The sequence below is a fragment of the Epithele typhae genome (assembly GCF_022376455.1).
Source record: "Epithele typhae strain CBS 203.58 chromosome Unknown BXZ73scaffold_5, whole genome shotgun sequence".
Taxonomy (NCBI): Eukaryota; Fungi; Basidiomycota; class Agaricomycetes; order Polyporales; family Epitheliaceae; genus Epithele; species Epithele typhae.
In genome coordinates, this window is record NW_025954196.1 from 1,184,146 (window position 1) to 1,206,277 (window position 22,132).

The following is a 22,132-nucleotide window of genomic DNA, read 5'->3' on the forward strand; positions in this document are numbered from 1 at the left end:
ACCAAGGAGAAAGAGACGGAGTGAGAGAAGGGGAGAAGGCGGGAAGAAAGCGGGAAAGGAATGCACACAGTGTTGGCCCACAAGCCGCGCTCGGCGCCCCTGCTATGATATACGCCGTGACCGGTCACGGCTCACGCCACCCGCCGTCACCCGTCTCCATGGCTTCCCCGGCCGTCCGGTACCCCGCCCGCCTGCCGCCCCGCCACTCTCGCCCCCGCCGCCCTCGCCCGGGCCCCGTCGTCTCGCTCGCCGACAAGCCCGCACCGCCTGTCACGCACGCGCCCGGCGTGACATCGTGCCGCAACGCCGTCAGAAGGCTGTGGCCCGCCCGGCGAGGCAGAACCAGCCTCAGGGCGACGGACGCGCCTCCCCTGTGGAGAACCCAGCGAGGCGGACGCGGCCCACGTACGCTGATGCCGGTTCCCGCAGGATGGGTCTGCGAGCGCGCGTGCGCGAGAGAGGCGGCGGCGCGCAACTGTCAACGTTCGGACGTCCAACAATAGCACCGCCAGCCAGCGCGCCCGCATTGAAACGCATTGCTCCGGGGGGCGGGGACCCACAACGAGACGAGGGCTTCTCTTCGGGCTGCGTGCGCGCATGGTGAATGCGAGGCTCTTCATTCGAAGCTTGATATAGGACGAGGACTGCGAGCCAGGCGAGGATGGAGACGATGGAGCGAGGTCGCGACGTATTCCGAATGCCAGAGCGCGAACGGCTGCGATGGACGCTTTCCGTCGGATGTGCGTTGGCGCGACGACTGTCCGCTCCCCCAGCGCGATCCTACGCCGTGTGCACTCTCACGACCTGGAACTTAATGGGGACCTGTGCGCCCAAACTACGAACGACATGGAATGTAGATGAGATGAGCGGCGTACCTTGAAGCTGATACCAGACGCCCGCATCATGATCCCGGGCCGTGGCCGTAGATCTTTTCTCTCCGGCCAGCAGATCCGCGCGAGAAACTAGAACGCGTTCGAGAACATCCGCTACAAATTCCGGCGTGGCCACACAAGTACTTCGAGCTTGTTACATACAACAGCTGTAGTGTCGTTAGAGGGCGTGACCGGCTTGGCCGAAAGGCGGCGAGCAGGCATCACCCGCCGAGGCCGCTCATCGACAGATGCGTTCGGCATTCATCTGCATCAGCCTACTCCTCCGTCGTGCCACCAAGTACTTATTACGCCGCTCATCTCGGCCTTGTCTCCCACCACTGGCCGTCGGTCGAGGACGTCCTCTCCACCGTCTAGAACTGCACTTGCTCGAGACTCGACGAGTCATCCCGCGTTGACCCACTGAGGACCGTGGTGAGTTCCCTGCACTGCGCAAGCCGACGGCTGGAGATCATGGAACACCATCGTGAACGGCAATCGATTGGAACGCAAGCTCTTGTACGTTTTCGTGTGGAGATCTGGGTTCCGACGGCGCGAATCTTCCAGCTGTCGCGACTGGTGGAGCGAAGCTGATAGAAAGCGACCGCGAGGCGTCGTGGTGGCAGAGCGGATGGGCACTCTCGAGCGGACTTGAGTGGGACGTGCCATGAGCGCAACCAGTCGCACGAACCTGCCGGTCTGGTCCGAAGTACTTAAGTACATATGCGCAGAGGCGACCTCCGGAGATAATGCGCTCGATCGCAGACGAGAGCTCGACGCAGAACGCACCTGAGCAAACGTCGTCATACCTCAGTGTACCGTGTGCTCAGTGTACCGGATATCTACTCAGTACTTGTTCCTTGGCGTGCAGTCGCGTGGCTCTGGAAACGCCCGAGGACGTTCGAAAGAACGTTGACGTCCAGGGGAGGTACGCGCGCCTCGCCTTGCAGGGCATCGCCGTTGCCGGGACGACGGCGACGTTCCGCTACCACGATCCAGAACCCGCGATGTTGGGGCAGACGAACCTGGGAAGCGGACGCGTGCGATCGAGCGTGAGTGGGGTTGCCAGGCGCGGGGCTTTTCAGCGCGTTGCGAGAGCCGGGGGCCGAACTTCGAAAAGCACGACGTACCTGTGTCCCGCACTACGGGTGGAACACAAAGCACGCCGGCGACACAACGGGCGTAAGGGGACGCCAGCACGTACCTCCTTGAACGAGATCTTGGTTGGGGCGGGCAGTGGAAGCAAGTGTTGGCGAGCAAAAGCAAGGACGGAGTATTTGTACACTTGACGAACGACAGAGTGAGGGATACCAAACTGACAGAATTATGATGTACCGTGCATTGCGTCCGTGGTTTTCTCCATTCTGCTCACCTCTCTGAGCCTTCTCGTTGCGCTAGGCCTCACCTCAGGCGCAAGTCCGGAGGCCGAGGCGAACGGCTCGGGGTCTGCACACCAATCAGCTCATGCACATCGCAGTCCAGAGAGCGAGAAACACGCACCCCGTAGCCCGCGTTGTTGCTGTACACCGACCCCTGCAGGCTGTGTACGCTCTCGCGCGGCACGACCGCAGGCGGCGTCAGCACGCCCCGCTCGCTGAACGCCTCATACTGCGACGGGGCCCGCACACTGCCCTGCTCCGAGAACGCGTACCCACCGGGGAACGGGCTAGGCGCCGTCCCGCGCGCGATCGACAGCTGCATCTCGTCCTCCTCCGGCAGGCCCGACACGTTCCGGAACCCGCCCGCGGCGATCGGCGGCAAACTCGGGAACGCGGACGCGGCCCCAGCTCCGGCGGAGGGCCCGTTGCGAGGTACTTCTCGCGCATCTCGCGCGCGGACGCCGACGCGGGTTTCGTGTTGCGCCGCGCGGAGCGCGTCGAGTTCGAGCGCGTGCCAAGCCGGAGAAGAAGTACGACGCCCGCTCCGGTCCGGCTCTGCATCGGGAAGACGGGCGAGGGGAGGCGGCCATGTTGTGGCGCGCCGCCGGCGACGGCGGAGCAGGAAGAAGATGAGGCCGAGGACGATGAAGATGAGGAGGACGAGGCCGCCGGCATGCCGCCGAGCGCGGCTTTGGACAGCCCGCTGGACTTTGACGACCTTGCGGGGTGAGAAGAGGGAAGAAGACGAGGCGAGAGAGGCTTACTGGCCACCGGAATTGCCGCTGGTGATTGAGCCCGGGTCTGCGGAGCTGGTGGTGGTCGCGGAGGGAGTGCCGGAAAGGGTTCCGGAGCTCTGACCGTTGGGTTGTGCGGGCGGTTGGTGCGGGCGGGTTGGCTTGCGCTTGAGCCGGAGTCGTTCCCGTTGCCGTTGTCGCCGTTGTCAACCTTTGCATTGCTAGAGTAGATGTAAATTGCGCATCATCGCAGAAATGAGAGGACACCGACGTACGGGTTGGTGGACAAGCGAGTACTGGAGGTAGCAGCAGCAGATAATGTGGACTGAGCAATGGCGGAGGTGGACGCCGATGAGAGCGTTGACGTAGCACCCGCCCCAATGGCAGAGGTAGATTCGGGAGAGATGGTGTTGCTGCAGCGGGTTGGGACAATAGCCACAGAAAGAGAAACAACGGGACGTACATGCCCAGGACCTGGAACTGTTGCTTATCTTGCCCAGTAAGCTCAAGCATGACCGTGTCAATGTCCATCGTCCCGTCCGCCATCATGGTCACGAGGTGCTGGGTGTCCTCGAGTCCGTTTTGGCCGCCGAGGAACTGGTTGAACTCGTCGGACGAGAGGGTGGCGTTGTCGTACGTGATGACCTCATTGTCGAGGAGGAGGATGTAGTTGCCGTAGTCGACCTTCTTCGCGCCGTATATCCAGAAGCCGGTGCCAGAGAACGAAAACTCGGCGACGGCACCCTGGACGTTGGTTCTGCTGCATGTCGAGTTTACGTATCCCTGTGCGTCTGCGCCTGAGTGGTGGTTCCAGGCGTTGGGAGGCGCGTAGGAGATGAAGGGCGAGGTGTCGTCGACTGTGGTCGGGCGTCAGCATGGGGCTTCGAAGTTGTGGCGCTCCGCGGAGGACGATGCGCTCACTTGTCACGTTGAAAGCAGCCATCAAGGCCGACCTGAATAGCCAACCGAATTGGACCAGCGGTTAGAAAAGAGGGGGGGAAGGGGCCCGGCCCCTGGAAGAACGAAGGAGACGAAGGAGGGGGAAGGTAAGCACTCGGGCGAAGACCAAGGAGGACGCGCATATGATGCAGCTCCGCGTCAGACCCAGCAAGCGTGCAGTGATGGCAACATGCTCGTGCCGCCCGCACTGCCGCCTCGGTCCTGAGAGTCCGGCAACCGTCGTCATCCAATCATCTATGGATGGCTTCCAAGTTCTCGTAGCGAAACCTTGCGAAGCTTCACAGCGTTCATTGCCCGTGCCTAGCCGGTGCTTGCCAGTTTTGGTTGAGCGCTTGATCCCGTGTAGGGTCGTTTCGAACATCAATCGAACATTGCCAAGACGAAGACTGGTGCAGTGAAACACAAGCGAAACGACACACGGGCAAGTCAAAGGGCCGTGAGCAGAGGCGTGAATACCTGCAATACACGGGCGCTGGACGTAAACATTGATATCTAGTGTCTATGGCACGCGACGTGAACCTTTGATTGAGAAACATGACCTAGGGTCGGACATCCTCACGAGCGCATCGACTCTCCAAGGTTCTGTCTGCGGAGATTGTCTGCCGTTTCCTTATACTCAATCCATATTTACCGCGAACCAATGCGCCTACAGACGTGAAAATGGCGCTTGTGGTACGGAGTACGGCATCTTCAAAGCTTTGCAGTTGAAAGTGACTTCAAAATGAGACCCATCAGACCGATGCGCCTTTCCATATATGGCCGTCCGGTCGGGTAGATAGACGCGCGACGCGTTTTGCCCTCATCCTCTCCTTCTCCCCCACACACGCCACTATGCCGCCAAAGCCACCGAATAAGCCGAAACCACCCCTCTCCAAATCGCGCGAGCTCGTCCCCATCGGGCCCCGAGAAGTATTCAAGAGCCGCCAGGGCCGCCAACGGGACGCCAATGGCAACAAGCCACTCACCGCGCGCGCCCTCGTCCTCCGCAACGGCAAACATGGTGCGATGGGCACGGGCGAGATGATGATTGCGAGCCGGATGAGCGGGAGAGAAAAGCTGGATCTCCTCGCAGGTGCGTGTTGACCGCCATCATCGAGCCCCCCGAAACAATCCCTTCCCATAGAGGATCTCATGCGCAAGGCCATCGCCGCCCCGTTCAAGCTCGAAGTCTGTCTGCGCATCGCAGATGGACAGCTTGGCTGTAAGACCTCCTCATTCGCGCGATAAGCTCTTCTTCAACGCGTCGCGCGCCCCTCTAGCCTACCTGGACGAGATCAACGCCTTGCAAGATGTCGACTTCCTCCACGACCGCTTCAAGTCCATCGTCGCCTCGCACATGAACCCACTCCGCGTCGCAGACCTCAAGGGCCCCAACCGCGCGCGCGATCACGCCGTGTCCACGATTTCGGGCTAGTGGGTGTCTCCAACTCAGTTCCCGACTGATGCGCTCAACCGCCCGCACCTCCAGCATCCACAACACGTACATGATGGCCGCCGGCTGGCGCCTCGTCGGGGACCTCATACGAGATCTCATCGACGGTGGCCTCGACGATGCCGTAATCAAGGCGCAGCTCAAAGCGGAGCCTGCGCTGCGCTCCCAGTTCCTGGTGCTCTACGACACCGTATACACTCTCGTGGAGGCAGGGCAGGCCAATTTCGCCATCTTGGCGTCCTCGTCGAGTGAGTACACGCCCAACCGCTTCAGCACCATCTCTTTATGCCCCGCGACGCGACAGGACACTACGGCCCATACTTCAAGAAGATAGTTGATCCCGAGACGAAAGAGCCCGAGTATATGTTCGATTGGGGTCAGTTGAAAACGGTACACAAGTCGTTCTTGGACTCGATCGTGGTCGAGTTGTGCCTCCCCAATTCCCCGATCCCGCGTCCGGTCTTGTACCAGCTCCTCTCGGAAACCGTGGAGGAGTCTCCAAAGGAAACGAAGCAGTTCTCTCAGGCTGTCTGGGATGCCGTTGGTGACCTCTCGGTAAGAGTTCAGTGTGTGAGATGGGTGCAGGTGCTCATATTTTGCGCATATACCCAGGCTATGGTGGAGCTTCAGTCGATGTTGGAGAACGTGCTGTGGGGGTCGGAAGGGGACGAGTGGAGGAAGGAACGCCGCGAGCCCCCCGAAGCGTATGAGCAATGGGTCGACGCGCAGATCTACTCCCAAGCGGCGGCCAACCAGTGGGCGAATTTCGCGGACATCATCTATCCGATGGACAACACGTTGCACAAGCCGACAGTGGAAATGATGTGGAAGAAGATTCGGGAGGTGCGTCGGACGAGAATGAGGCCACTATATGCGCTCACATGAAGCACGTAGAACTACGTCAATACCACCAGGAAGTCCCCGGATGACCTTTGGGGCATCGCAGACATACGCAAGGTCAAAGCATCCTGGCACGGATTTGGCAGGCCCAAGAACGAGTCGCGCGCGCTCGCGCTGTCCGACAACCTCTCTGGGCTGGCGATCACGAACGGCGACGAGAGCGACGGGTCGATGCCACCGCTGCAGACTCCATCTGATTCGGACGACGGTGATGACGACGACGACGAGGTCGATGACGACGACGGTGATGATTCGTCCGAGCCGGCTCCGACGAGTCTTATGATACGGACGAAGAGGACGAACTGCGCGATCTGCTCCGGGAGGCGATGGACACCACCGTGGCCTCGTCAGACTTCTACAATCCGCACGGCCCCGCTCCAGAATTCGATTCGCTTGCGCAGGACCGGAAGGACAATCCGTTCTTGAAGCTGCTCGGGGCGCTGCGCGGGCGTGTGTTTTCTGCGAACACGTCTATAAACACCGCGAACCGGACCCAGCCGCGCACGCCGTTCCCGAACACGCATCGAAGCCCGCCAAGACGAAGCCCGCCGGGAAGCCGTCTGGAGGTGAGTCGTTCATAGTTCTCCGAGACCTACGCTTGCCGAGAAGCTGCAGGCCCGCAGCGCCCGCTCCAAACCACTCTGGAAGAAGTCGAGGACGAGGACGTGCCGAGCGCGGCGGGCAAGAAGAAGAAGAAGAAGAAGCCGAAGAAGAAAAAGGCCTCGACCGCGGCCGCCGAAAGCGAAGTCATCGAGCCGGCCGACCCGTCGCCTCCTCCCGCGCGCGCGCCTGAGCCCGTTGTCGTACCGACGACGCCCAAGAAGAAAGCGGCGGAGAAGCCCAAGCCCAACCGGCCCCGTCGTCGCCCGCTGCCGCTGCACCTGCCCGCCCGGCAGTCATTCAACAGTAGCACGGCACGCTCCCGCTCGCGTCGGAGCAGACCGCGAAGTCGGCGCGGACGTACATCAAGGAGGAGGGACTCGCGGGGGGCAAGCAGAAGGTCAAGACCCGGGGGCAGGCAGACCTGGATGCGATCCCGGAGAAGAAACGCAAGGGTTTCTTCTCGGTGTTCTCGCGGAAGAGCAAGGACCGGCAGGACGACGACAGCGAGAGCGAAGACGAGGAGAAGGAGAAGGCAAAGCCCAGCAACTGGGGCTTCGAGAACCTCAGCAGGCGGACCACGGGCTTGATGCACCAGCTCTTGCGCACCGGGTACGACAAGACGCAGGGACTGTCGGATATGCGATGGGAACGGTTCGTCAAAGTACGGATCCGATGTGTTTGAATATCTGGATGGGGCCGATGTGACTCGTGTTTATCAGCTCATGGAAGATATGGGTTTCACGTACGAGCCTGGTTTGGCGGGCTCGCGTGTGGGCTTCAAGCCGCCCACCCCGGGGGATCCAGTGAGAACTCCTGCTCCTCTCCCGATATGACGTACTCACGATTCAATTGCGTCCCTGTAGACCATCGTCTTCCACAAACGTACGCTGCCCTCTTTGCCCGTCCTCTTCTGGCACGCTCACGACCTCTACAGCTCACCCTGATCCCACGATCCACCCTGTGGCGCTCAAACGGTACGCAAAGAAACTGAAGGACACGTACGGGTGGAACGAAGAGCAGTTCTTGCAGGCTACCAGCTCAACGTCAACTAGTTCTTGAAGCACCCGGTCGCGTGTACGCTCCCGCAGAACCCACCCCAGAAACGCGTACTCCCGTCCCATCACTGCGCTGTACCGTCTGTACTCTAGCGGCTTCTGGCCAATGACAGTCGTGACTCGGCGACGGCGGGTGCGTGTGTGCGCGCACCGGCTTCTCATCCGAAAGCCGGCGCGAAGGCGGTCGAAGCGGATGCGCGCCGAAGGGCCGACGGCCGCGAGGTCTAGACTGAGAAGACGAAGAGTTCGAGGGCGGACGCGCGCGGGGGCGTGTCGTGCCACCCACGCTGCGCGGTGCGCTTCTGTCTCAGACCGGACGTGCATGTCTTGTCTTGCCCGAGCGCCGAGCGCGCGGCGTGTGGCCCGGCTGCGCGCACGCACGTATGCATCATATCAGCCCGCGCGGCTTCTGTGTTGTTCTCGCGCGTCGCTCGCGTGTCGGAGGTTTGTTGGTGGCCACAGAAGCGTGGCGCGAACAAAGATTGGCTCGCGCGCGAGGCGGCAGCTGCAGGGTGGCACTGACAGTTGGTTGTTGGTTCGTCGTGAGGCCTTGAGGTGTGACGGGTGGAATCCACGTGGCGCTGTTGCCTTGTGCCAGATGCAAGCTCAGGTTGGGAGTCGTGGGCCGGTACAAGTTAACGTTAGGTTGAACGTCGAGAGTCTAGAAGTTGTGGGTTAGGGTGGAAAGAGTGGGGTCCGATCGGGCTGCTGGTACACACGACTGGACGCTGTATGGCTAGCGGCGAAGTATATATGTATCATTTGCGCACGCGGCACAACAAAGCGTTCATCTCCCGGCGGTGATACGTCTGTGATATGATACATACATGACTTGTAGGCCTGTGGCATTCCAAATGTTCAGGGAATGACACGATCGGGTCTGCGTAGGCTTATGAAAGGGACCAAGGGGAACGGAGTTCTGGCGCCCCGGCGAAGGCTCCCTCCGGCTAGTGTTCTGTCTGGCGTCGGCGTTGGACATCTAGACGTCCGTCGGGGGCTAAAAGGTGATGTCGCTCGATGATGGATGGGAACCGAGGGGCGTAAAGAGGCGTAAAGTAAGGGCAACCCATGCCCAGGCAGGCGAGTGGCGACGGCCGCTTCGCTCGCCACTCGGCACACGCGCCGGGCTGCGGCGGATATCTGGAGGAGGGTGGACGGAGCTGATGGGCGTCGCGCGATAAGTGTCTGGATAATGCAACGCACGGTGGCGAGCACAGTGCAGTCGTCCACTGCGGTGTCTTTGTGCATGTGCCTTGTGTGAGTGGTTCCGGGCGGGATCTTCGCGGCCGGGGCCTGGCTGGTGACTTAGGCTCTGCGGAACCAGGGGATATGTATGGGAGAAGGGGCCAGAGCCATATGATGAGGTTCTTGCGCCCGGTGAGCTGCATCTTCCGCAGGTTCCTGGTGCGGCAGCAGCGGGGGTAGGGCTCGCGGAATCTGATCCGCTGAAGCTCCCGTGAGGCCCGGCGGAGTGACGTCAAAGTGGGCAGCTGCGAGCGTGGGATGGAGACCGACGCCGGTGCGCGGCGATCTGCCTGATCTGGACGACGACCCGGGGGCGGGCGACGACGCGAAAAAGCCGGAGGGGGGACGTGAGGCGCGTGAAGAGCGCGATTCGATTCGCCGGAGGGTCCTGCGGCACGGGCGGAGCGCCGGAGGGGAGGGCGGCGCCATAAAGGCAGCGCTCAATTTTGCTCGCCGTCAAGGTGCGCTCGTTCTGCCCATCTGCTGCCCGCCCCCGGCATTACTCCCGCCCCTCCTCGCTCAATCTATGAGATTCTCGCTCGGCTGGTGCGTATTTCTCCCCCGCCCCTCGCCCTCCGCCCTCACCCGCCCCCCGTCCAGCACTCCACATCAGACGACCAACATTCACTTCGTGCTCCTTGGACTCCCTCTGCTCGACACAGACCGCCCCCCTTAGGACCCGCGAGCGTAACCCGCGCACCTCCACAACGCCTTCCCCCTCCTCTATGGGCTGATTCCGTCCCCCGTCAACTCGGTTTCAGGTCGCCTGCTCCGTCGTACTCACGCTGCACACCCCCTAGCCCCCATACCCAATAGACAAATAGACGCAGCTTCACGGCTTCAATCCCCCTACCATACATATCACCCCATCCACTACGACCCGGGCATCGCGAACCGAATCCGACATCGCACCCCTCCCATCAGCAATGTACGGCCTCAAGACGACCACGTCTCTCTTCCGGCCCTCCAGCCGTCCCACTTCCCCCGTTCCTGCTCCCCGCACGGACACCCCTGGCGCTGAGCGTGCGGCCCGCCCCCTCTCCAAGCTCTCCCTCTCCACCTTCCGCCGTGCCTCTCCGTCCCCCGTCGTCCTTCCCGGCCCGACTCCTCCCACAACAGTCGTCCAGGATGGCTCATTCATGGAGGTCCTCAGCCTGAAGCTCAGCGAAGCGGTTTCCAAGGCTCTCGCTCAACCTACCGGCCCTCCCGTCCCTGGAGAAATTTTGCTCGCCGGCAGGCGTGCCATCCCATCCGGTCGCGGCCGCGCGCTCGGGGCTCTGATCGTGTCGTGAGTCTTCTTCTTGCGCCGTCCCTGCGCCCTGCTCACACCCAAACAGCGAGGTCAAGGCCGCGCAGGAGAACCATCATTTGTACCGCGCGGTCATCCGCACCCTCCACCGCCCCCTCTCCGTCCTGCAGACCAACCTCTCGAACACAATCATCCCTCTTCTCTCCGCCCCCGCGTTCCAGAGCCCCGCTGCACCTACGCCCGCGGAGCCGCAGCTGACGCCCACCCAACTCCACGCGGTTGCCCTCGCTACCTTCGCTGGAGAGTTGTTGGAACAATTTGACGAGATTGGGCTCGGCACGGAGTTGGACAACAGGCAGGAGAACCTGAAGCCGGTCCGTGATAACTTGGTTTCCATCGTCCAACGTGTCGTGGATCCCCTCGTCAACGGCATGAAGGTCGAGCTCGTTCCTCTGATCGACGCCTTGGAGACCGTCCCAAACGCCAACGCCACCTCTACCAAGTCACCCGGAGTCATCCGGTCTCCCGTACCCCACTCCTCCATCATGACTCTCCAGGCTCTCATCCCCATCTACGCTCGCGCGTTGTCCCGCATTGTGACGACGGTGTATGCGGAGAACACCCTCGCCACCTTGCTCATCTCGCTCGTGTGGCGCGGCATGGTGGCACTGACACACCGGCCTTCGCTTCCGCCATCACCGCCCGCCTCCCCCTCAATGACGTCGAACACGCTCAAGCCCAAGGACTCGCGCAAGGCGCTCACGAGCCCCCCAACGACGCCCCCGCCGACGCGCTTCACGCTCAAGCTCCCGCCGTCGCGCCCTCCCTCGCCGCCGTCGACCGCCTCCCGCGGTCCCACCGTCGCCAGCGACGCCCGTTCGCTGCTCGACCTGCTCAACCAGCTCCCCAAGCCATCGACCAAGGAGCAGACGCGCCTGGCGCGCGAAGCGGTGGACGAAGCCTTCGACGGGCTCGCCGCGCTCCTTGCCCTGCTCGAGGCCATCCAGGTGCACACCGCCCCAGCGCCGGCGCTCCCCAGCGTGGGTGCTTTGTCCAGCAGCCCGAAGGCGGCGCCACTCCCCGAGCTCGTCGCCGATCTGACGCGCTCACGGCCGAGGTCCCGATCGTGCTGGCGCTCCCGCTCCTCCTCCGCGTCTTCGTCCCCGGCGAGCGCAGCGTCCCGGCGTGCTGGGCATGGGCGCGGGCGAGTACCGGAAGAGCTGCCTGAGCGGGTTCGGGCGGGCGGAGGAGTGCGGGATCGCGGTCGGCGAGCGCGTCCTGCGCGTGCTCCGGGGCGAGGCCGTCGGCGGGGAGATGCTCGGGTGGCTCGAGCGCGAGCTGGAGGTGGCGCGGGCGGAGCGCGATGCGCATTGACTATATGGCCCACGCTGGCGCGAGGGTGCGTTTGTGAGGAGTAGTATATTGTCTGTCGTGTGGCTAATTGCCGCCGAGAGTGCGGTGAAGAATTATACTTGTTCTGTCGCCCGAACCGTCGCTGCGTGCGGAGCGACTCTGGTGCCCGAGTGTCTTGATGATTGTCCTGAACGAGTTCATGGGCATTCGTCATTGGGATTAGTATGAAGGCATTGCCCCCGTTGATCTGTGCATGTCTGAGTAGTCAACATGTCACGAATCGAGTCACGCTCGGAGCTTCGGACGCCCCCAATGCCAAGGTCTGGACGATGTCGGCGCAAGCGTCACACGATATGTGCTGCGTTCGTACGAGATACACACGAGGGCCGCCTTGAAATTTTCTTGAGCTCACATGGCGAGACACCCCACCCCGGTGAGTCATGATAGTCGTCTTGGAGGTCTGTCTCGCCCTCTGATTTGACGCTGTCCGAGTGCAGAAGGTTGCTACGCCCGGCCAACCAGCCGACTCACTTGCTCGCGTGCAGCCTGCAGGGGACGGAGCGGTGCGCGGACGTACCAATTTGCGCGAGCGTGCTCGATGACCGGCGGTGGGGGTCGCTGAGAGAGTATGATCCCGCCTTTGTACATTGCCCCCCGCTGAAATCGTCGTTACACCCGACATGATCGCTTAAGTGCGGCGGCCAGACTCCATACCCTCCGGTCTCATTCGATGGGCTCAACCGCAGGGGTCGTCGCCGGATGACGTGAACGCAGGCCAACCTCGGGTCCCGGAGAAAGGCGGCAGGGCCCCGGCGGTCCACGCGGTCGAGTCGTACTCACGTCGCGGCGCCCTCGAGCGGTGCGCGAGCGGGTTGCTGCGCGCTTGTGCTGCCCTAGTACGTCAAGGTGCGTCAAGGTGCGTCTGTGGTGGAACGACGGTCACCGAAGCCCCGGCGCAAGACATGTTGTCCCGGACGGTGAGTGATTATCCTAGTAAGCGGTAGTTACTTACCGTGCATGGCATCGGACGCATGTGGTGCTGATTCTGTCTGTCCTCCTTATAGCCCACCCTTGAGCGCATACAGTCTGGCATGGAACTTGGACATAAGTTCCCACCTTTGTTGTTGGACCCCCTTGCCTGAAATTACAGTACTGCTACTCGGTCGGCCTCGCAATGGCCAAGATGATATCGAAAGTAAGTGCGATGCGTGTGTGTGAAGTGTCTTGCACTGATTTCATCCTTCCATCCTACTTCCCACCGGTACATTTCCGCCTTCCTGGACCGACGGCCGCCAGTGAGCAGTGCCACAGGCGAGGACTGTGTCCCAAAATCGCTAGTGCTGGTAAGTAAGATCAGGCGATGATCTCAGCAGCTTCATTGACGTGCCTTTTTTTTCTAACATACGAGTCCCCTACTGCACTCCCTCCAGCCGCAGCCGCCCAAGCAGGTTCCAGGTGGCCGTGGCGGCTGGCACAGGCGAGTCTGTCCGGCTCTGTTCGAAGAGGCGTATGCTGATATAAACCCCTGCCCCGTCGCAGATGATTTCCGTCAGCCCCCACACCCCACACCCCGCCCGCTTTACTCTGCACCGACAGTCACACCGCGATGTCGTCCGAGCCCGCCCTCTTCCAGCCCATGCAGATAGGCAAGATCGGCAAGGTCAGCCACCGCGTCGTGATGGCCCCGCTCACGCGCTACCGCAACACGGCCGAGCACGTCCCGATGGACATCGTGCTCGAGTACTACACCCAGCGCGCGAGCGTCCCCGGCACGCTCCTCATCACCGAGGCGATCATGATCTCCCCGCAGGCGAGCGGGCTCCCGCACGGGCCCGGGCTGTGGAACGAGGAGCAGATCGCGGGCTGGAAGAAGGCAAGCTTTACCCGTCCCCCCACGCTCTCGTCTTCCTACCCGCACTAACGCGGACGCAGATCGTCGACGCCGTGCACGCCAAAGGCTGCTTCCTCGTCTGCCAGCTCTGGGCGCTCGGGCGCGCGGCGCGCCCCGCGCTCTTCCACAAGGAGTTCCCCGACTACCCCTACGTCTCCGCGTCCGACATCCCGCTCGAGGCGCGCCCCAACGACGTCCCCAAGCCGCTCACCAAGGAGGGTGCGTGCCCCGCCCCGCTTGCTCGCTCGAGTCGATGCTGACGCCCGCGCACGACAGAGATCAAGGAGTACCTCGGCTGGTTCCACCAGGCGGCCAAGACCGCGGTCGACGTCTGCGGCTTCGACGGCGTCGAGGTCCACGGCGCCTCGGGCTACCTCCCCGACCAGTTCCTCCAAACGCGGTCGAACGCGCGGACGGACGAGTACGGGGGCGCGGCCGCGAACCGCGCGCGCTTCGCGCTCGAGGTCGTCGACGCGCTCGTCGCCGCCGTCGGGGCCGCGCGCGTCGCGTACCGGTTCAGCCCGTGGAGCACGTACCAGGACATGCGCATGGCGGACGACGGGGACGTCGTCGCGACGTTCGCGCACGTCGTCGACGCGCTCAAGGCGCGCCACCCCGGCCTCGCGTACCTCCACTACGTCACCGGCACGTCGTTCCTCAACGCGCCCCCGAAGGACCCGGAGGTGCGTCTTGTTCAGTACCGCGTTTGTGCGGTCGACTTATTGGCGGGCGGCGGGTGGTGCCGTAGGACCTGGACGTGATCTGGAGGCACTGGGCGCCGCGCCCGACGATCGCCACCGGCGGGCACACGCGCGAGTCCGGGCTCGCGGTCGCGGAGACGGGCCAGCTCGTAGGCTACGGCTCGCTGTTCATCGCGAACGTGAGTGTCGCTCCCACCATAAGCTAGCAGGCGTCGAGGCTGACGCAGACGGCGGATCTCTCCACAGCCGGACCTGCCGTTCCGGCTGAAGCACGACGTGCCGCTCAACGCGCCGGACCCGTCGACGTTCTACGCGTGCATGGAGCCCAAGGGGTACATCGACTACCCGTTCTCGGACGCGTTCCTGAACGCGCAGAAGGTATAGGGCAGGGGGGCGGGTCTCGGCGGTGTGGTGCGTGAACGGGTTGGACGAATAGATGCGCATTGTTCTCGACTCCGGAGGACTTCGAGTGCTTTGCGCCAGCATCATCCGTTCGAAGTGGGGGGGGGGGGTGCAAGAAGCTCCTGTTTCAACGCCAACGTATCAAGGTAGCACGACGGTTTGATGATAGAAGACAGAAATGAGAGCCACAGCAGAATATTAGAGGGAAATGACCTCGTGCACACTGTATGGTAACGGATTGTCGTCTGTTATCCTTTGGATCACATGTGCATGCAAGGTTTTTCCTGATGTGCCACTGCGCAGCAAGTGCTGCAAGCAGATATCTATAGAGAATCTTATCACTGAGACTTCCGAGTCACTTGAGTATGGTATCATGCACGGTGCTCGTGGCAGTGCTCGCTCAAAGTGCCGTGTTGCCTGGGGGTGTGTTGAGAAAGGAGGAATCCGCGTGCCACGGGTCGAGCTCAATGTGGTGGACGTCCGAAGAAAGTGGAGCACGGGCGGTGTCGGTGCTCGTTCGGGCCGGCTGGGAAAGTAACCAAACACCGCCCACGCCGCTATGCCCGGGCGCCGGTGGGACGCGTGCTCTCCTCCTCTATCCAGATATCCATCCACAGGTCGAGGTCGAGAAGTGCCCTGGCTTCCAGCAGGTATCCAGAAGCTGTTACCATGGCGGACAGAGTTGAACGATGCCTTCCGCGCATGCCCGGCCTCCACGGGGGCGGGATCGGTGCCCGCCGACGCGTAGATATCCGGATGGCACGGGTGGTTCCCCAAATCTCTCGATCGAGAAACGTAGGTATATGAACCGTAGAGGGGATCACGAATGTTCGTCGCATCCCTCCGTCGTCCAACGTTCAACGTTCAACATCTCTCTTGGTACGCATTGCTGGCCAATAATCTGTGCTTTCTGTACTGACCATTCGTCACAGCCCGCATGCGCCTGCTTCACACACAAACCGGTCAATTGTGTTCTTTCGATGGTCCATCTATTCCTCCATACGCCATCCTTTCCCACGTGTGGTCTAGGCCGGATGATCCCGGCCACGTGTCTGAGCAATCCTATCAAGACGTCGTCGAAGTCTCAGCTCTCTCACACCCGGAACACTCCATCCTCCCTTCCCTCAGCCCCAAGATCCAGGCCTCGTGCGCCATAACCAATCGCCATGGATACCAGTACCTATGGGTCGACACCTGCTGTATCAACAAATCCAGCAGCGCTCAAGTCTCCGAGTCTATCAACTCCATGTTCGCGTGGTACGCTCGGTCCCACCTCTGCTATGCCTATCTCGCAGACGTGGAGGACGGCGATCGCCCCGAGCACCCTCAATCTCAGTTTCGCCGCAGTCGATGGTTCAAGCGCGCGTGGACATTGCAAGAGCTCATCGCTCCCTCCAACGTCGTCTTCCTCTCTAAGGACTGGAACGTCATTGGATCAAAGTCGAGCCTCGCACACACGATCAAGGAGGTCACCAACATCGACATCGATGTCCTCACTGGGCGCCGGACGCTCCGAGAGGTCTGCGTTGCGCAGCGGATGTCGTGGGCGTCGCGTCGGGAGGCGAGCAGGGTCGAGGACGAAGCTTACAGTCTGCTCGGGATCTTCGGTGTCCATCTCCGTCTCAACTACGGAGAAGGGCGAAACTCCTTCTCACGACTCCAAGAGGCGATCCTCAAACACATCCCCGACCAGAGCCTCTTCGCTTGGGGCCCACGCCATCGGCTCAGGTCCCTCACCGGCGACACCTCGCCCCAGATCTCCCGTTCTGAGAGCTGCACACACGAGTCCTGCCTCTTTGCCACGTCTCCTCGCGACTTCTCCGCCTCCTTCGATCTCCGCATCATCCCTCCCAAAGTCTTCTCCCGTCGGTTGGGCATCTCCATTCTTCATCCTGAAGCACACATCAGCGCGTATGGTATCCGTATGTCCCTTCCAATCGTTCGGATCTCGGGCTACCAGCTCGCCCTTCTAGCATGCGAGGACGGCGCGGGAAAATTAGTGGGGCTGGTCCTGCGCGAGCCTCAAGTACAGGAAGCAGACGTCGCGGTGGCCGTTGGCACCACGTTTTGCCCTCCACGTTCCGGATGGGCTGACGCAGGATTGGAAGCGCTTTCAAAACGACAGTACCTTCGAGTGGTATCGCTCAGCCCGAAGGAGATCATCCGGATCCGCCCCAAGCTTCGTCAAGAGGACGTTTACATCCGCTACGAGCTCTCCCCCGGGACGACCACGGGTCGGGATGGTCCCGAGCTTGCATCGGCGTTCTGTCCTGTCAAATCTCCCCCCCTTGTCATCAAGGTCGATGCATGGTGCTCCGACGTCCTCAAGACGCAGGGATACACCGTCACCTCACACTCGTCTCCTCATTTGTCCCCCCAGCTATCCACCATCCTCCTTTCACGGGATGGAGATCCGTTGATGATCACGATCCTCGTCGGTCCTTGCACGCTCTGTAAATCGGGTGCAATCTCGGTGCGCTTGTCAAGTTCACGACCTGCCCACCGAAACATGTCCAGCCCTCTTCCGGACAAGAGCGAAGCGTCAACTTGCCAAGATGCCCACGTTGGCTCGGAGGCTTGGTCTGCAACCGCCGACGGCACCCTATCCAGGGTGTTTTCTCTCAATCTAATGTCTCAGCTCCAGCTTTCCCTCCGCCGCGCGGATGTTAGCCCCGATGCCTTGACCCTCCTCGCACTACTCGAGATTTCGCCCCGCAGCAGCGCTGACAACAGATCCAAGCGCCGGTCGCGTTCCCTTCTGTCTCCCCTCGGACCTTCCTCTTCACACATTCTGGAGCGTTCGATCTCTTCGCGCGGACGATCCGCAGACCCCATCGTCCAGCGCGCTGAACCTCCACGCCCTTCGCCTGTGACGCCTCCCAGGGCAACAGGGCAGCACGCTCCACGATGGCCTCGCGGCGCGGACGCCGTTCCCCGGCACAGCACGCACGACGAGTCGATCGGCGTAACAACGTGCTCGCCACCTCCGTCCGGCGCAGTAGATCCAGACGGTGAGTCGCATCGCAGCGTTCCTCCGTGTCACGACTGACTCTTGGCCATCTTCCTGCAGGTCACTCCCCCAAAGAGCGCGGCGCGCTCGCCATGCCCACGGACGCGCTTTCTCTGCATCAGGTCGTGGAGTCGTTCGTGATAGACTATGCGGACGACCGTAGCCCTGCCCATGATAAGACGTCCAGCGGGCAGCCCGAGTCCGCCTTTCTTCAACCCAAGGCCTCAGTGGAGTCCCTGGCGCAGTCTTCCGAAGACGGCTCGGAGTCCGACTCCTCGGACTCTCGCGGACCTGTCTCGCGAGGCGCGAAGCCTCAGCACCACTGGCTCCCGCTTCGATCGAAGCCGGACACCCCAGCCGTCTCAACCGTACTTTCGTGTTTCTTCCGCTCGTGGCGCGTCTCATGTACTAGCTTATTCTCGTCGGCCAATCATGAGTATGTCGGGAAAACCCGCAGGAAGGGCCCCTGTATGTACTACAAGTTTAGTGCTCAGAATTGAATGCTCGCGTTCGACCCACACCCTTCCGAGCGGCAAAGACCAGATGGAAATTTCCGGCCCGTGCACGCTGCCTCGTACCACTCTGTCCGCGCGTAGGACCGCCACCCGACGGCAGCGGGGCGGCGTTTCTGCGACCACCGCTCGGTGCGTTCTCGCCGTCCTGCGACCGAGTCATGCGTCGCGCAGGCGGGGGCGCGAGCGAACCTCCCCGGCCTGACTTGCGCGATGGCCATCGCTGGCGGAATTCCGGGGGCCGGCGGGTGGGAGGTTGGATGTCGACGAGAAGGGGCGGCGAGCACTCCCGGCGAACAACTGCCTCGTGCCCGGAGGCCTAGGTTGGTCCCGTTTCCGGGGAGATCAAGTCCGGGGGCCTACACGTGGCGGAAAAGGGAGGCCAGCAGCCGGACATCTTCTGTCCTCTGTCGCATGTCGCGGTGTCAGGATGGGAGTCGGGCGTGGTACACCCGTGCACACAAGGTTGACAGCTGTGATGCAGCGCGGGAGCTGGGCGCTCCGTGCCAGGCATGGTTGGCATACAAAGAGTACGAAGAGATGCAGGGAGCCAATACTTCGTGCAAGAACTCGGGGGAAAATGGTGCAGCTGATACAGCTTCAAGAGAAAGCGAGGAGGAGGAGGAGGACCGGAGGATTCCGAACAGGTGTGGAAGAGCGACGCGGCAGTTGCCGGCCCCTCCGCAGACGCGCAGTGATCAAACTCTAGTGTTGCGACGGCTCGGCTTCGGCTCGGCTCGGCTCGGCTTCGGATGGCTCAGGCGAGCCAAAAATGGAGCCATGGCTCCAAAAGTTGGCTCCGATGACCTAAGCCAGGTCCGAGCCGTGGCGGGCCGCCACGAGCCGCCGTCTTCAGTTAGCGCCGAGACAGAGACAGAGATTTGAACTTTGCGAGGCAATAGAGCGAGAGGAGAGTAGCAGAATCACTTCTTATATACTCACATGAGGTATAGGAAGTTTTGAAGTTGCTGAAAGGATGATTGGAAGAAGTCAACCAAACAACCAAATTTCGTGCAAAATCTGGGATCTGCCTGCAGGCTGCAGTTGTTATTGGTCCCTATTCTGCAGGTCCTGGTCAGGCACCCAAGCGGTGCAACACACTTTAAAAAGCTTTAATAGTCCATAAATCAATGGTCACTCATAAATCTAAGACTTGGCGGTAGTGGGGCATCCGGCACGCATATAAAAGTACGAAGACGCTCACATGACATGCTGCGATTTCCAGATAGACGCCCTGACCCGGCTCGCCCACCCGGCTTGATCATGGCTCGGATCGGCCTTTGGCGTCTAATTTGAGGCTCAGAATTGGCCCTGTTGGAGCCGGTTTTGTCACGTGGATCGGCTTCACCCTGGCTCGGAGCCGGCTCCGGAGCCGGCTCGAGCCGAGCCCTCCGCAACACTATCAAACTCCGCTCGAACCGGCTGTGTGCTAATCGAGGCGGCTGTTGTGGACTCACTCCGACTCAGCAGTCAAACAAAGCCAGGCTCGGCCGTGGACGAGGCTGATCCACGCGCCGGTAACGCGTGAATCGGTACGTGTTGACCATACCATAACCAGTCCAACTCGAGGCCGACTCTCTGCTAAGAGAGCGCGAAGACTCCGATGACCATCAGGGTACGCCGACACTTCGATCGGCGTGCAGTTCCATCTGTTTTGATGGAGTAATCGTCGGAGCCACCCGCTCTTGCAGGATATTCAGGAACCATTCCTCTGCCACATTAACCGCCGTCCCGTCACAAGCTGTCGGGGATATCGTTGTCCCATTAGGCCAGATCTTGCGAAAACGTTGCCCAGTCCCGGCGACCTCAAAGCTCCTCGGACCTTGCACTCGATTCTCGTCACCGATCCCCCTCTCTGCCTCTCAGCTCTCCCCTCCGGGCCACCAGGCTCCATACACTCTTTTTGGATTGACTCACGGCACTATGTCAAAGACTTCGGGAAGATCCTTCGTGACAGCGACTGCACTCTTCGTCGTCGGGCTCACACTCATACAACGAGCCTCGGCTCAAGGCTGCGCCCCTGGGTTTTATAGCATGCAGCCAGGCTTGTGCTCGGGCTGCCCAGCCGGCACTTACAGCCACGCAGGCGCAGTATCCTGCTCAGCGTGTCCCGCAAACACTTACAGCAACGGTGTGGCACCGAGCTGTTCGGTCTGTCGCCCCGGCACGACCAGCACCCCCGGCAGCGCTTCGTGCACAGTCCAGAACACCTGCTCCGCCGGCACGCACTTCGACGGCAGCGGCTGCCCGTCCTGCCCAGTCAACACCTACTCCGGCCCTCTCGCGACGTCGTGCGCGGCATGCCCAGACCAGCAAGTCAGCGACGCGGGGTCCTCCTCTTGCCACGCCTGCGCCCCCGGGACCCATTACGACTCTGGCGCGTGCGTCGTCGACGTCACCTGCACCCCGGGCCAGTTCGTGAACAACAACATGTGCTACGAGTGCGCAGCTAACACGTATTCGATGGACGGCGTCTCGTGCGCGGCCTGCCCCGACGGGGAAATCAGCGACATGGGGTCCTCGTCCTGCCACGCCTGCGACTTCGGTACCCACTACGACTCCGGCTCCTGCGTCGCCGACACACCCACCTGCACTCCCGGCCAGTACCCGCTCGACGGCGAGTGCTCGTCGTGCCCGGCCAACACCTACTCCAGCGACGGCACCGAGTGCGTTCCTTGCCCCAGCAACGAGGTCAGCGCCCCCGCCTCATCGTCCTGCCACGGCTGCGCGGACGGGACCTATTACGACGCGGACTCGGCCACCTGCATCGCCGACCCCCCTATGTGCGCGGCGGGGACGTACCTCAACGGAAACACGTGCACACCCTGCGCCGCCGGGTCATACAGCGGCGACGGGGCGACCCAGTGCGAGGAGTGCCCTGCGGGTCAGTTCTCGTGGGAGGGCGCGTCCGCATGCTGCCCCTGGTGCGTCCTCTCCGATCCGCGGTGCGCGCGCGTGCCATGCTCACAGACGCGTTCGCAGCTGCTCCGGCTTCTACTCCGACCACCCCGGCGCGAGCAGCTGCGCACAGTGCGCCACGGCCGGCGCATACTCCGTCGTCGGCGCGTCCTCCGCGTCGGCGTGCTCCTCCTACTATCTCGGCGGCCAGCTCTCCTGCCCCAGCTCCGGGCCCACCTGCCGTGCGCCTCCCTCCACCCTTCCTGCTCTTCGCCCACGTACTGACGTATCTTCCGCAGCCGACGTCGGCGGCGCGAACCCGTCCAGCCTCGCTCACCAAGCCCCCGTCCGACGCCGGGCAGCGTGTCCCCTCGGCCAGCGCAGCTGCCCCGTCTACGGCGTCTCCGCGAACGGGCACGGGTACGTCCGCGGGAGCGAGTGCGTCGACGTCCGGACGGACCTGGAGAGCTGCGGCGGGTGCGTCGCGGACGACTCGCCGCTCGGTGGGCGCAACGCGGACGGCGGGCGCGACTGTAGCGCGATCCCGCATACGGGGCGGGTGGCGTGCCGCGGGGGCGCGTGTGTTATTGGTGAGCCCCGATGCGCTGTTACTTCGACGCCAGGCTAACGAGGGGCGCTTTTTCGTAGAATCGTGCGCGTCCGGCTTCGCGCTCTCCGAAGACGGGGAGGCGTGCGTCGCCTCCAAGGCGTCCGGCGCGCTCCATGTGCAGCGTCGAGCTGCGGGCCATCGTACTCGACGCTTCGCTGCGAGCCTTTAAATTGACCTCGCACTCCATGAGCGCTGCCTTTTTTTCTGTTGGAGGAATATTAACGCATAGAGGATCGGATTAATGTACCTTCTGATAACCACCACACTCGTTTATCACTTTTGCTTCATTTCTGGATGCCTAGAACGGCGAGAGAATAGAGTCCGTGAAG

The 22,132-nt window shown here is 62.1% G+C and overlaps 6 protein-coding genes across 6 annotated transcripts; 5 read left to right on the plus strand and 1 right to left on the minus strand.

Annotated features, from left to right (window-relative positions):
• Positions 1 to 3,465: 3,465 nt before the first annotated feature.
• BXZ73DRAFT_12858 (uncharacterized protein) lies at positions 3,466 to 3,843 on the minus strand (the record flags this gene model as incomplete). Its single annotated transcript, XM_048017473.1, has 1 exon — positions 3,466 to 3,843. A coding segment is annotated over one exon (378 nt), but the record flags the coding sequence as incomplete, so codon positions are not given.
• Positions 3,844 to 4,773: 930 nt separating this feature from the next.
• BXZ73DRAFT_88059 (uncharacterized protein) lies at positions 4,774 to 7,936 on the plus strand (the record flags this gene model as incomplete). Its single annotated transcript, XM_048024818.1, has 12 exons — positions 4,774 to 5,014; positions 5,066 to 5,143; positions 5,202 to 5,355; positions 5,411 to 5,622; positions 5,679 to 5,929; positions 5,987 to 6,217; positions 6,269 to 6,502; positions 6,550 to 6,840; positions 6,865 to 7,077; positions 7,185 to 7,538; positions 7,597 to 7,645; positions 7,812 to 7,936. The coding sequence occupies 12 exons, from the start codon at positions 4,774 to 4,776 to the stop codon at positions 7,934 to 7,936; spliced, it is 2,433 nt and encodes an 810-aa protein (XP_047881769.1).
• A 2,167-nt stretch (positions 7,937 to 10,103) lies between these two features.
• BXZ73DRAFT_88060 (uncharacterized protein) lies at positions 10,104 to 11,800 on the plus strand (the record flags this gene model as incomplete). The annotated part of the gene is made up of 4 exons (XM_048024819.1): positions 10,104 to 10,465; positions 10,515 to 11,514; positions 11,544 to 11,603; positions 11,636 to 11,800. 4 exons carry the CDS (start codon positions 10,104 to 10,106, stop codon positions 11,798 to 11,800), a joined length of 1,587 nt encoding a protein of 528 aa, XP_047881770.1.
• A 1,585-nt stretch (positions 11,801 to 13,385) lies between these two features.
• BXZ73DRAFT_88061 (NADH:flavin oxidoreductase/NADH oxidase) lies at positions 13,386 to 14,755 on the plus strand (the record flags this gene model as incomplete). Its single annotated transcript, XM_048024820.1, has 5 exons — positions 13,386 to 13,652; positions 13,712 to 13,889; positions 13,947 to 14,353; positions 14,419 to 14,550; positions 14,618 to 14,755. The coding sequence occupies 5 exons, from the start codon at positions 13,386 to 13,388 to the stop codon at positions 14,753 to 14,755; spliced, it is 1,122 nt and encodes a 373-aa protein (XP_047881771.1).
• A 955-nt stretch (positions 14,756 to 15,710) lies between these two features.
• Positions 15,711 to 16,823, plus strand: BXZ73DRAFT_16645 (heterokaryon incompatibility protein-domain-containing protein; the record flags this gene model as incomplete). Its single annotated transcript, XM_048017536.1, has 2 exons — positions 15,711 to 16,501; positions 16,547 to 16,823. Coding segments are annotated over 2 exons (1,068 nt in total), but the record flags the coding sequence as incomplete, so codon positions are not given.
• A 3,395-nt stretch (positions 16,824 to 20,218) lies between these two features.
• On the plus strand, positions 20,219 to 21,972 carry BXZ73DRAFT_41070 (uncharacterized protein; the record flags this gene model as incomplete). The annotated part of the gene is made up of 5 exons (XM_048018694.1): positions 20,219 to 20,494; positions 20,963 to 21,219; positions 21,278 to 21,435; positions 21,493 to 21,783; positions 21,842 to 21,972. 5 exons carry the CDS (start codon positions 20,219 to 20,221, stop codon positions 21,970 to 21,972), a joined length of 1,113 nt encoding a protein of 370 aa, XP_047881773.1.
• Between the last annotated feature and the right edge of the window lie 160 nt (positions 21,973 to 22,132).